The sequence below is a fragment of the Opisthorchis viverrini genome, assembly GCF_000715545.1.
Source record: "Opisthorchis viverrini unplaced genomic scaffold opera_v5_116, whole genome shotgun sequence".
Taxonomy (NCBI): domain Eukaryota; kingdom Metazoa; phylum Platyhelminthes; class Trematoda; order Opisthorchiida; family Opisthorchiidae; genus Opisthorchis; species Opisthorchis viverrini.
Window position 1 is genome coordinate 228,057 of NW_008751772.1, and position 12,014 is coordinate 240,070.

At 49.0% G+C, this 12,014-nt stretch overlaps 3 protein-coding genes across 3 annotated transcripts in view; 2 read left to right on the forward strand and 1 right to left on the reverse strand.

Annotated features, from left to right (window-relative positions):
* Positions 1-12,014, forward strand: part of T265_05875 (hypothetical protein) — a gene marked incomplete at both ends in the record, with an annotated part of 78,081 nt that overhangs the window by 9,194 nt on the left and 56,873 nt on the right. Inside the window, 3 exons of the mRNA XM_009171004.1 lie at positions 562-2,397; positions 5,813-6,293; positions 9,164-9,886. Coding sequence (XP_009169268.1) covers positions 823-2,397; positions 5,813-6,293; positions 9,164-9,886 — 2,779 coding nt within the window. The remainder of the gene's footprint in view (positions 1-561; positions 2,398-5,812; positions 6,294-9,163; positions 9,887-12,014) is intronic.
* The window catches only part of T265_13895 (hypothetical protein), a gene marked incomplete at both ends in the record, with an annotated part of 7,631 nt that continues 2,164 nt past the window's right edge, over positions 6,548-12,014 (forward strand). Inside the window, 2 exons of the mRNA XM_009171031.1 lie at positions 6,548-6,719; positions 9,164-9,886. Of these exons, the coding sequence (XP_009169295.1) occupies positions 6,548-6,719; positions 9,164-9,886 (895 nt within the window). The remainder of the gene's footprint in view (positions 6,720-9,163; positions 9,887-12,014) is intronic.
* T265_05874 (hypothetical protein) lies at positions 7,940-8,143 on the reverse strand (the record flags this gene model as incomplete). Its single annotated transcript, XM_009171003.1, has 1 exon — positions 7,940-8,143. The coding sequence occupies one exon, from the start codon at positions 8,141-8,143 to the stop codon at positions 7,940-7,942; it is 204 nt and encodes a 67-aa protein (XP_009169267.1).

The window sequence follows — 12,014 nt, forward strand, 5'->3', positions numbered from 1 at the left end:
GGTGGAAGGTCATCCGGACCGGGAGCTCGGTGGCACTTGAGAGAACATATGCAGTCGTAAACCTCCGAGGCCGTAGGTGGTTCCACGTTTACCGTCCAGGGTTCTACTTCACCTGTGGGCTGTAGGTGAGTGCCGGCTGGTGGCCGAGACATTTGTTGTTCAAAGTATTCAGCCCACCTGTCGATGTAAACAATTTAGGTTTGTGGCTGGCATATCTCTGGTGGACACAATGTGGCCACATGACTTCGGTGGTTTCAGAAATTAGTGTTGCGGCAAGCGCACAGCTGAAGCATTCGTCCGCCGTTGTCTGTGCGCACCGAGTCTAATCCAAATCGACCACCCAATGGAGCTTCAGATGCACTAGGTCTGCCAATTTGTGCACTCAAATCTCCGGCAATCATCAGGGTAGCTTGGATTTCGTGTAAAAAAGAACTTCTAAAGTAGTACTTTAAAGGTGCTTTAGGTAATTAAGTTCCGACCCTGAAACAACCTGCTATTTTCACTAATTTCGGCAGCCCCCTTGTTTTCCCTAGCCTCACTTTTGATTTCTCTCCATTTCAGCCATGTGGTTTCCGTTCCATGCGGTCAAGCCTTTTCTGGCTAAGACAGATTTGCGGACCTCCATTGCATTTCCATTAAGCCACTGAACACGAGTTAGTAGAATCAATCCACTTTCGCTGCGAACTCCTAATGATTCAAAAGAAGGGACGCCATCAACGAAATACATTTCGGGTCGTTGTCTTACTAACGTCTCAACAAAGTCATCCGTGGAGTCTGTATTGCTCTGGCTGAGGGGATAGCCCTCGTCCTTGAGGACGATCAATGCATTTATGCCAGCCCAAGGACCCCCTCAGTGCCATACAGACCTCAGGATCATTTGGTTCCTTTCCGAGCCAGATTGGAACTGTGATGTATCAAGAAGTGAACTGCACCACGGCTGAAGGTCATCCATCAACTAGCCACGAACGATTTCTGAACGATATCTTCTCTCTAAATTATCCCGACGGACCTGACTCCGGTGACTGTTCGGCAAACCGATCCCCCCAGCCACCAACCAATGGTTTGGACAGTCTACTTTTGGGTGATGATCAAGAGAAACTTATAGCTGATGAAGAAAGTCTAACTCACCACCAGCACCATTCTCATCACGATCCCACGTCCGTGATCATTGTTGGGCGAAGTCAACCACCTGGGATTGACTTATCTTCACGGCAGGATGTAGATTACGAGGATGACGAGGATGTACTACTGGTAAGCGAGTTGCCCCCGGAACAGTTCACTTTCCACACGGATGCCATCGATCGTGGTTCGGGAGACTATGATATTGGACACTTCAACATGCCTTCGGCGTTGGGCGAACCTCGACTGAATGAAGATGTTCTCCCTCCGTTCGCTCGCCACCGACCTTCACCTCCTCCACCTCTTTCACGTAGTCAAATCCCATTGTCTTCGGCTGTTTTGTTTCATCCGAGTGGCTCTACCGAAGAGCAGGACTATTCCATGCAGTTCATTCCATTTGATAACCGTTCCGTTATGAATCCAAATCAACATCACTCGGATGCGAACCGCTTCTCAACAACCGAAATGTTCAGTGGTGGAACGAAGCGTGAAGGTTTGGTCCCTCAAAGTTGGTTGGCAAGTGCACTGGAGGACGAAAACACAGCTTTTTGTGACATTTTCAATGGTACTCACCAACCATTGGATCTAGCACAAACGTCACTTGGTGCAGAAACAAGTATCGTCACGTCGTCCACCTCCCTATCTCTTTCGTCGGCTCTCTCACGAGCAGCAACAGACGAACAGGCAACCACAACGACCACGTCCTCCGGATCGAACGATAGTGTCGGACCTACCACTTTGGGTAGTCCATCAGCCAAGGTCAATCTTTATGCGTTCCCAAACAATTCACCAGACTGGTCCATAACCCAGATGCTCGAAGGCCAAAACAGACCGGACGACACAGGGTCACGCCGTGTGGACTCCACTTTGACCAGTACAAAATCTTTTGGAACAGCTGTGACGCTGACCAACGAGGACTCGATTGCCCACGCCAGACAACGTTTGTTGGGTGCCTCAGCAGCAGCGGCCGCATTGGCTGCAAAAGCGTATTCGGCTCAAACCACTGGCGATCAGTTCTATCTCTATTGTTCCCCGGCCTCGTCGGATACTTGCACCATGCTGGCCTCGCAATCGAACACTGCACCGGTTAGTGGGATCGGGATTTCACACCATCACTTGCTCTCTGGTCTACCCCATTCTTCCCACCACACGCTCATCCGCAACGCCGCAACTGTCCCGGTACCGGAACCAAAGATTATACCTTTCCGTGATCCGGAAACTATTCCTCTGCGAAAAATGTCTGTGAATTTGATCACTACTTATAAGCATATAAATGAGGTGAGTACGCTTTTCAAATGTCATGTGGTAAAAGTATTCTAAGTCCAATTAGCCTGAACAGTAATCTGGCGGGGGGGGGGTGAAGTTTCTCAACTCTTATCGATTTCCAAGCGACACGCAATCTCTTTTTCACAGGTTAGGTGACAAATGTTTACGCTTTTAATCGAAACGTTGGTTGGGAACGGAGTCTCTGTTCGATATCAGATTTCTGTCTCGATGAGAAAGTGGATTAGTTTGTGTCTCCTTCAAATTTCACCCTTGTTGGTTACTGTGTAATAGAATTTTGCGCTTCACAGGACACTGTACTTCTTGTTCGGGGCCAGACGGGCTTCGATCGGCGTTGTTCAAACGATTATGCACCTTTTTCTTTTCGATTAGTTTGCTTATTTTGGGAAGAAATGTCATTCTAGACAACGGGAGCTAGCAAAGTACCGTTTGTGGAGTGTCCGTTTTGTTGTGCTTTTTTCCATTGCTTCTGAGGAGACCCGGCCTTTTCCTGATGCAGCTGTTTGTAGACCTGAACAATACTGGCAGATGCCCATCCCGTTTTGACATGATCTCTCTCTCACCTGGCTGGATAGAGTTCTGACGAACACAGTCTCCTGGTCCTCCAGGTTGGGGGTTGGAACATGTGTGGCGACCTGTTCCTTAGAAATGGTAATGCATTTGCATTTCCCACCAAGCACCGCTGCCTTGCGGTTGGGCTTTTGAGCCAAAGCCTTTGGTTGAGGACCCTAATGGTCCTCTTGCCTAGGTGTGGGCGCCCTGGCAGCATCCCAGCCCACGTACAACAGTACGGTAGCGAAGCATCGGTGTCGATGATGACGATGGTGACGAAGATCTGAGAAACAATTTTTTGGCCCTCTTCTAGCACCCGAGTTACTCAAGCCGGGATCGGAACAACTCTATCTTTCTCGTTAAGGACTAAGCTATTCTGGTACATGCGCGTCAATCGATGCTTCCAACCGATCAGATATTCGCATCAGAGGTTTTCGATAGGCAACTTGCAGCCAACGATACGGCAGTTAGCCGATGTTGATCATGTGATAATGCAAAATAGGTCAGATGACAGCTATAAAATCATTGTTTACAGTTTGACTATGCAATAGGAAAACGGACTAAAACTGATGTCAACCGACCATGGAGATGACAGCTGTGAAAGTTTCAAGCATTTTTCACCGACTTATTTGGAGTGTGCGTTTTGTGTGTTTTTGACTGCTATTCAATCGATCCATTCCAATTGGTTCGCTTTGGTAATGATTTCTTTCTTTGCGTCTGCATGCCTAAGAATTGTTCATGAAACTCACGGGAGGGCTGCGCTATTTCGCTTCAAAAGCTGCAGGGAATGCATCAAAATGGAGAGTTCATAGATTATTTATCGAACACTGGGCAACTGTACCGCCAGACTGATTCCAGATGACAAGGATCGGATCAAAGTGTTACTGATACGGGGAGGTTTCGCTGGTGTTGTCGAAGGTGAACAAAAAAAATCAAAAGTCTGCTCTCTAGCCATTTACAGTCCGGATATCCGTTCGCGACCATTGCTCAGATGAGAGAAACCCGTTCAGCTCTAACGCCCTTTCATTGCCTAGCTGCCATTCCACTCTAAGAAAGTACGATTGCTGGGATACTGCCAGGTTGCCCAAGCATAGACAGGAGAAGTCGAGAGGCACCCTAACCACCGAGCCATCTCACCCTTTTCGAAGAGAGAACGCCATCCGGAATGGAATATCGTGGTGCGGATTAGCGAGACACGCAAAACACTAGGTTGACGGAAACTCGGGGACTGTGCGCCTACCTGATGAGCCCGAAGTGGAAGGGCGAAACCGGTCGTGGGCTGTCGAAGAGTTTTCAGCAACCTCGTGAGTAGTTTCCTTTATGAAAATATACTGCGATATCTGGAATATCGTACCAACTGAATCATGAGGCGGCCTGTGTACAGCACATTCAGTTGTAGGATACCATAAACGAGAGATTCAGTTGAGTCTTTCGTGAAAACCAAATTGATTTGTAAATGAGTGTGTTTCTCGAAAACAGTCCAGTTTGGGTTCAAGTAGATCACAAGGTTGATGGAAACTCGGGGACTGCGCCTACCTGATGCGCCTCAAGAAGAGCGAAACCGGTCGTGGACTGTCGAAGAGTTTTCATCAACCTTGTGAGTAGTTTCCTTTAGTGAGCCAACCGTTATTAGATAGTTACGTTCCAATAAGATTGAGAACGGTGGGATGGAAGATGTGAAGTGGTGAGTAACTGAGTCAGCGATTCTGCTCAAGCCACAGACGTTGCACAACTGTGTACGTTTGATGGGTGAGAGTCCGACATCCTAGCGTGAGGCTTGGAGTCACGGAACGACACAGAGAGTCGCCGAATCGAGCGATGGAAGTTTCCTAGACGGCGAAATAAGCGACCGATAACCTTCATCGTGGAAACGGACGATTTGCTTTGCAAGAGCAAACAACAAAATCGGAATGCCTTCTACCGCTGGCTCACCTATTTTATTTGACTATCGCTTTAAATGGTTTACACCAGTGGGCCGGATGGCTGAATATTATCTCCAACAGCACATGACGACTGTTCACAGTTTTTCGTTCATGACGAGTTTGTCTCAGAAAACCAGACTGCCCCTGATTGCCTCGCCATATCTCCTAACGCCAACTGTTCGTGTGACGCTGCTTGTGAGGGAAAATGTTGGACAACTCAACACTACCAGACCAGCTGTCTTTCCACGGCATATGTGGCTGAAACGTGGCATTAGAGAAGGAGATTCAACTAGTCACGATTGACTATTTCAGGATGCGAATGAATGATTTATTTAACTTCGGTGGCTGGAAAACTCACGTGCGTTATTGATTCTCCAAAGTCCTACGCCTCAACTTGCCCACCAGTTGAGGATGTGCTCCGAGATGTGTCTCAGCGGCTGGTAACAATTTGTCCTCGTTTTAGAAATAAAGAACAGGCACCAGAATCTTGAGACCCTTTAATCGGCTTCGTGAGTGATCCTTTTTGCCTTCATCTATCTTCACTCCAGTCGGAATTCCTGTGTTTTTTACTGACAGATCGGTTCTGATTTCTGAGGATATGATGACTGGACCTTAACCACCGTTGTTCGTAAGCTTTAAATCTGTGTTTGGAGCGGACTGGAACTTTCGGGATCACGCTGCTTTTCCGTACAACAGTATTCTCGAAAGAGGCTGAAAAGCCTACAACATCTTTCCTCCCCCTCTAGTTACGAGTTGGCAGGAACTCCCTTCCAAGGAGGCTAAATATGATGTTCCTTCTTGATACTCCAAGTCAGTACTGGGCCAAATTATATACACCATTTTAGTCCCTCAAACTTTGTATTGCATATTGGTTCACTGCACGATCAAGCCCGTTTCCCTGCCCTCACTCGGCCCAAATTATCTCCTATTCGCAGGTGTACTACCGTAAAAAACGCCGCCTACGTGAACAGTATCTGCAGCGCAAGAACCATGAGAAGCTCGCCAATCCACCACCAGAAGCGTTTGCCCAACCCAGCGATCGTGTTCAGCATCCATCGTCCTTGGAGTCCCCTCCAGCCTCCAGACCAAGCGCCGGCGATTCCAGTTGGACTGCCCACACCACTTACGGGCACACCTCCACCAAAGATGCTTTGTCCACAGAAAGTCGCAGAGAACTGCACAAGGAGTTCTCCACGTTTTCCGGCGGTCCGTTTGACGATTACATTGTCGGCATCGCGTGCGATGAGCTCGGGTCGAATAAAGGCCACCCACCAATCACCACTTGTTCGGCCTACCCGCACACATCGGTCTGTATTCCGCATCAGGTCTCTCCAAACGATGTGCGATCTGTCAAGGCGAACTTGGGCAAACCGGTCATAAATTACAATGGACTTGCAGATCGCATGGCATCCATCGGTAAGTCCTCAGCTCAGTAGGTTTTTTTGATGTGAAAGTTAACTGTTAGCGACCGGATACAACAGCGTCCGTGGTTATGAGACTTGTCATAATCATGTCCAGGTTCACTGGTTTCTCCAAGCTTTTTTCAACCCAAAAGTGAAAACAACGCATTCCTGAAGGCTTGGCAACATTTTCTAGGCGTCATTGTATTTTGGGCGGGGGGTTCTTGAATAGCATGTTATCATCTGGGGCGAGATGGCCCAAGTGGTTAGAGCGCGAATTTCACCGACCGGAAGGTCCGCGGTTCGAACCCTCTCTCTCCTCCTTCTCGACTTCCCTTGTCTAGTCTTGGACAACCTGGTAGTATCCAAGCCTTCGTGCCTCCTTCGTGTGGCCTGGCAGCTAGGCACCGAAAAGATGCTACAGCTGAGCAATTTATCATGTGTATGTTCTGGGTCAATAAGAACGAATTCCCACGCAGTGGGAAGCAAGCGTTTTGCAGGTTTTCTCCACAAGGAATTTGTTTAGAAGGTTGCTTACGGACGGTGATCTTGGGTAACTAACTCTCTGGAATTCCGGGACATATTCACTGCAGATCTGTACGCGCCCATGGGTCTTAGCACATAAGGATTAAAGAGGCATAATGCAATTTGGCACGTTTTTAGGGGAGAACGATACCAAAGATGGTCGACTGAGCTGAACGCTGCGCCTAGATTTGATAAGATGACAGTTTTGGTTTTCTGCCTGGGTTGTCACTGCGTTCTGGGGCTTCTAGGTGTCCTAAGATTAAAGCTGTGATCGGCGAATTGGGTGAGACCTCGGTTGATTTTCACGACCACTGATGCTGCCGCGTAGGATGATACGTGATTGTAACTCAGTAACAATACTCACCAAACTGTGTCGCGGAGATTCACACATCTATTCTGAAAATCGGAGCGCATTAGATACCGGTCACTCTCCAAATGCCTTACTCAAACTGTGAAACGTTGGGAGAAACGTTCAGCTGTAGCACACCTCAGGTGCCGAACTGCCATGCCACCCGAAGGAGGCACGAGGGCTGCCAGGTCGCCCAGGCCTAGACAGGGGAAGTCGGGTTCGAACCGCGGACCTTCCGGTCGGTAAATTCGCGCTCTAACCACTTGGGCCATCTCACCCCTACTCAAACTGAACACGTTTTTCTCCTCTGCACTGGAACAAGAAATTGGAGCATTTGCTTGATTACTCTTCAAAAGTTTGTTTTTCGTTGTAAACCTCATCTTCGGGTGCTGGAGGCCAGCTAATTCACTCTCCAAAGCCCTGTGCCCAACGCAGCAAACTGCGGAATCTGTATTGTTTGATCGTTGATCCACCTTTCTTTACGATGAGTGCACTGACTGGCGGTCTTTTCTTTCCGGCGTTGTAGTTAGGACAGGGGGAGAGTTGGACCAAGTGGTTAGAGCGCGAATTTACTGACCGGAAGGTCCATGGTTCCAACCCCACTTCTGCCTCTCGACTTCCCCTGTCTAGTCTTCGACAACCTGGTAGTGCCTCCTTCGTGTGGCCTGGCAGCTAGGCACCGAAAGAGTGCTACAGCTGAACGATCACAGTTAGGACAGATTAGCATCTGGCTGTTACCAGTTGCCTCTTCCGACCCTTTAACCATTTCCATCCACCATTTGTACCAATCATTCTTGGAACCGTGGACTGCTTGGCGTTTCAAGGTTCTTCGTTCTGTTCTTGGGGAATAGTTTTTCTCGCTCCAGTCGGGCTACAGAACAATCTGAGATCCAGTCTGACTTGCGTCCCGGTTCTACGGTCAGATGTGTCCTTTCGATGACTGTGAATCCAGTGCGGTCCTCCATTTCTTGACGTTCTCCGACTTGATTCATATCAGTGGAGTTGAACTGCTCCTGGTCGGCTTATTCTGTGGTAAGCTCAACAAAGCGTCAATGGGTAGCCTCTCCGTGGGTGCGGATGAAAGAATCGCGAGGTAGACACGTACCAGGACGTGGCGTGAACCTGTACAAGTGGTCTCACCATCTCATAATAGTAAATTATGATCGTTCAGCTGTAACACCCTTCTGGTGCCCAGCTGCCATGCCACCCGGAGGAAGCACGAGGGCTGGGATACTGCCAGGTCGCCCAGGCCTAGACAGGGAAAGTCGAGTGGCAGAGGTCGGATTCGAACCACGGACCTTCCGGTCAGTAAATTCGCGCTCCAACCACTTGGGCCATCTCGCCATCTCATACGTAGGGACAATGGATGAAATGCAAATCTTTGTTCTATATCCCTCAATTCGGTTGGACAGGCTGCGCACATTAAAGAATCTGACTGAGCAGGTAGTTTTCGACCCTCGTTCTTAACGCAGTTCTCACAGCAACGAGACCGTGGGACGCTGCTACTGGGGCTCCAACAATCCGGGGTGAGCACAGTCGGCTAGGTCTGTGCTGAAATGTCGGATTCTTGTGTGTGTTTAGGCGATACAACACCGATCGACGTGTGGATATCTAGACCACAAAGAACCCTGAAAAAACGTCTGAACCAATCAGCAGGAACAAAGTCCAAATTAAACTATGGTTTTAGGAATGGCCAATTCTCGGATCTGCCACTTCTTGACGGTAACCCATTTATCTACCAGTTCTGGTGTCTTGTGCTGATTGATCGATATGAACATAGAGGGGATCGGAGCAGAATACTTGTTCCTCCTTCAATGTTTATGCTTTACACGCTGCTCTTGGCCGCACAACGATGGCGCGATCTTCAACAATAAAAGCACTTTTTTGTGCCCTCTAGTAGCCCGAACGCGCGTTCGCTCTTCCCATCATTCAAACTATGATGGCGTCTGCATGTCCTGGTCGGTCATTCATTGCTCACTTGACCGATGTCTTTTTTTTAATTTGCCCTTCAGATTTGTCCGGTGGAATCTACAACAGTGGAACGACTCACGAAGAAACGCTCACCAACTTGGCCCGATGTGTGTCCATGCAACCTCAGTCGTTGGCCAAACCTGATTCGAATGATCAGCAAGACAAACCAGCCACCATAATGCGACATTTGAGCTATCCAAACGCTTCCTCACACAAAATTGTTCCCATGAACCAAGCAACCCTAGATTCCACTGGCGTCCAATCCACATATGGTCCCCAGCTTCCATCATCCCTCGACCAGCAACCCAATGTCCCGTCAGCGGATCAGCTGACGAATTCCTTGAACCGGCTTCAGGCCTATTCCGATCAGCTACATTCCTTCTTGTCTGGAACATCGACGGAAAATCTAATGGCTGTGCAGACTCGCGGCGCACCTACTAAATACGGCAATGCGATCACGGTTGTTACGGGTAACGCTGCTCGCTCTCCCCTAGGAATGGCTCCATCCACCGGGTCATTTCCGCCCATTGTGAGCAGTGCTACCCCGGCCTACTCGGCAGGCAGTTCGGCTTGCTATTACAACCTCCCGGTTCCGTTCGACACCGGATCTCCAACGGTCCAGCTTGCGAATACGCCAACCTCATCCAACATGACCTTGACTGGAGTGGAAGCAAACCTACTGCAACAACTCACATCCCACCTTTCTGGTGGGACTTACCGAAATGAGGCTCCTCCCCCACCTGCGCCTACGTCGGTCTACTCATGTGAGTTCTCCTGTTCATTTTAGTTTTCCTGTGCCGCAGTTCATCTATCGAGCTTCAGGTGGCTCATTGGCATGAATTTTTAATCACCGAAAGGTCTGTGGTACCAATCTGGCGGTATCTCAGCCTCTTTCGTGCGGCATTGCCGATAAGCTCCAAAAAGGGGATTCGAACTCAACTCTCACCGCACGATCTGCGGACGCAACTTGCTCAAGTGTTTGTTACGCTGTCTGTCTAGACTTGGGCGACCTGACAGTATTCTAGCCCTCGTGCCTCCTTCGTGTGGCACGGCAGCTAGGCACCAAAAGGGTGCTACAGCTGAGCGATTTTTTGTTACGCTGAACTGTACAAACCGAAGCCTAACAAGTACAGGTAGAGGGAATCGCCCAGGCTCTAATAGGATCCTGTACTCGCTTATGCACGAAACACTGGACAAGTTGCCTGCTTTTTTGGCGTTACTTTGGCGTTTACCCAGCCCTGTCTAGCAGGATCTGAATCATCAGTTTTGAGGGGACCAGAATAGATTTTACAATTTCGAGGCGTCAAAGGGAGGCGCGATTGTGGTCCAATAACTACCGTATCGATTTACCCGTGAGGAAGAGACTGAGAACGACCCCTTTTCGTCTTGCTATCAACTCAGGTTGTTCATTCATAGCGCCAGATATGTGGCAGTATGCTTTATGGTTGTATCCATGTTTTTATTGCTTAGATTGAAGACTAAACGAGCGAAATCGAAAAGCCGTGGTTTGAATCGAACCGTGTGCTTTTCGGTCAGTCAGCAGCTTCCAGTAGTAGCCTCCGATTCCCACCGCATACTGTATCGGGGGGGGCTTGAGGAAGATAGAAGAAACATGTGTTTACCCCGTCCCGCATCGTCACATACTACTATCCAGATAGATCCATGAGATTATTGCCCAAATGTATTTGGCGAAGCAACAAGCGGCTGTTCTCGCCCCTCACTTGGGCTCATTGACGCTACGTGCATCTTGGTTAGAGCCATGGGTTATCGAGTCCACCCCGGTGCAGTGGCTGAATCTTCAGGAAGATAATTAATCTGATGATCGGAGAGGAATTCGTCAGTACCGTGGGGTCACGGACGAATTCTTGCTATATCCTCAGCATCCATGGTTGAAAATTCTTGAACACCTCATGTTTGAGGGGCTATTCCCGCCGCTTTTCTGGCGCCAATCATGATGAGGGTATCGATCGCTCAGCCAAAAGTGCACACAGGTAGTCTATTTTAGTGGCACACAGTTTAAACGGTAAGCTAACCAGCGTCTGGTCGTTTACTTTAACCGGTCCCTCATGAAGACATCACGTGACCTCGTCAAGATAGACATCAGGATAGACTTCCGGTCCCAGAGACATCGGATTCTCACGTGTCTCAGTCGATTGTTCCGGTCCAGGTTATTGTGCACTTCCTGCCCAACTGCCACGGCCCATGTAAGGCGATATCGCAGTCACCGGACGAAAGATGTAATCTGAAATGTGGTCACTCGTGTGCGCTGATTTGAGTAATGTTGATTTGGTACCCGGTGATCGAAGACCGAACCGTTCCCCACACAAGCAAGCAGTATGGGGAACTCGCATTTCAGAAAGTATATCCCGTCGTGTCACGACGTGTAACCGCACGACATCTACCAACCTCGCTAGTTTCTATCCAGATTGCCTGAATGAATGTCTGGAGGTGTAGGCACCTCGGAATGATTGTCTAGCACTAAGTCCCTTCCCCACCCACCTTTACTCTTTTCTTTACAATAAGGATTTCAAATAAATCATGGTTGTACGGCAGTTAAGCATCAGTGTTGAACACTGATAGTGCAATCAAGGCGCTCGATACCATGTCGGATAATCAACATGCGCTCGATTTCAGCCAGGTTAGAGCCTCACAAACGAGTTGCCAGGGCGTCGGCCAGTCGACGATCAGGAAGAGGATCCAACTGACCGTTGGCTCCATAAAAGCCAACCGGCGGAGTTCGTCTTGGCCGGTCACTCTTTCCTGATCTTTCAGAATGGTTGAGCTCGGGACATGTAAGTCGTTCAAGCGCGAGATTACTGACCGGAAGGTTCGTGGTTCGAACCCAACCCTGTCTAGTATTCGGCTTCCTGGCAGTGTTTCAGATCCCGTGCT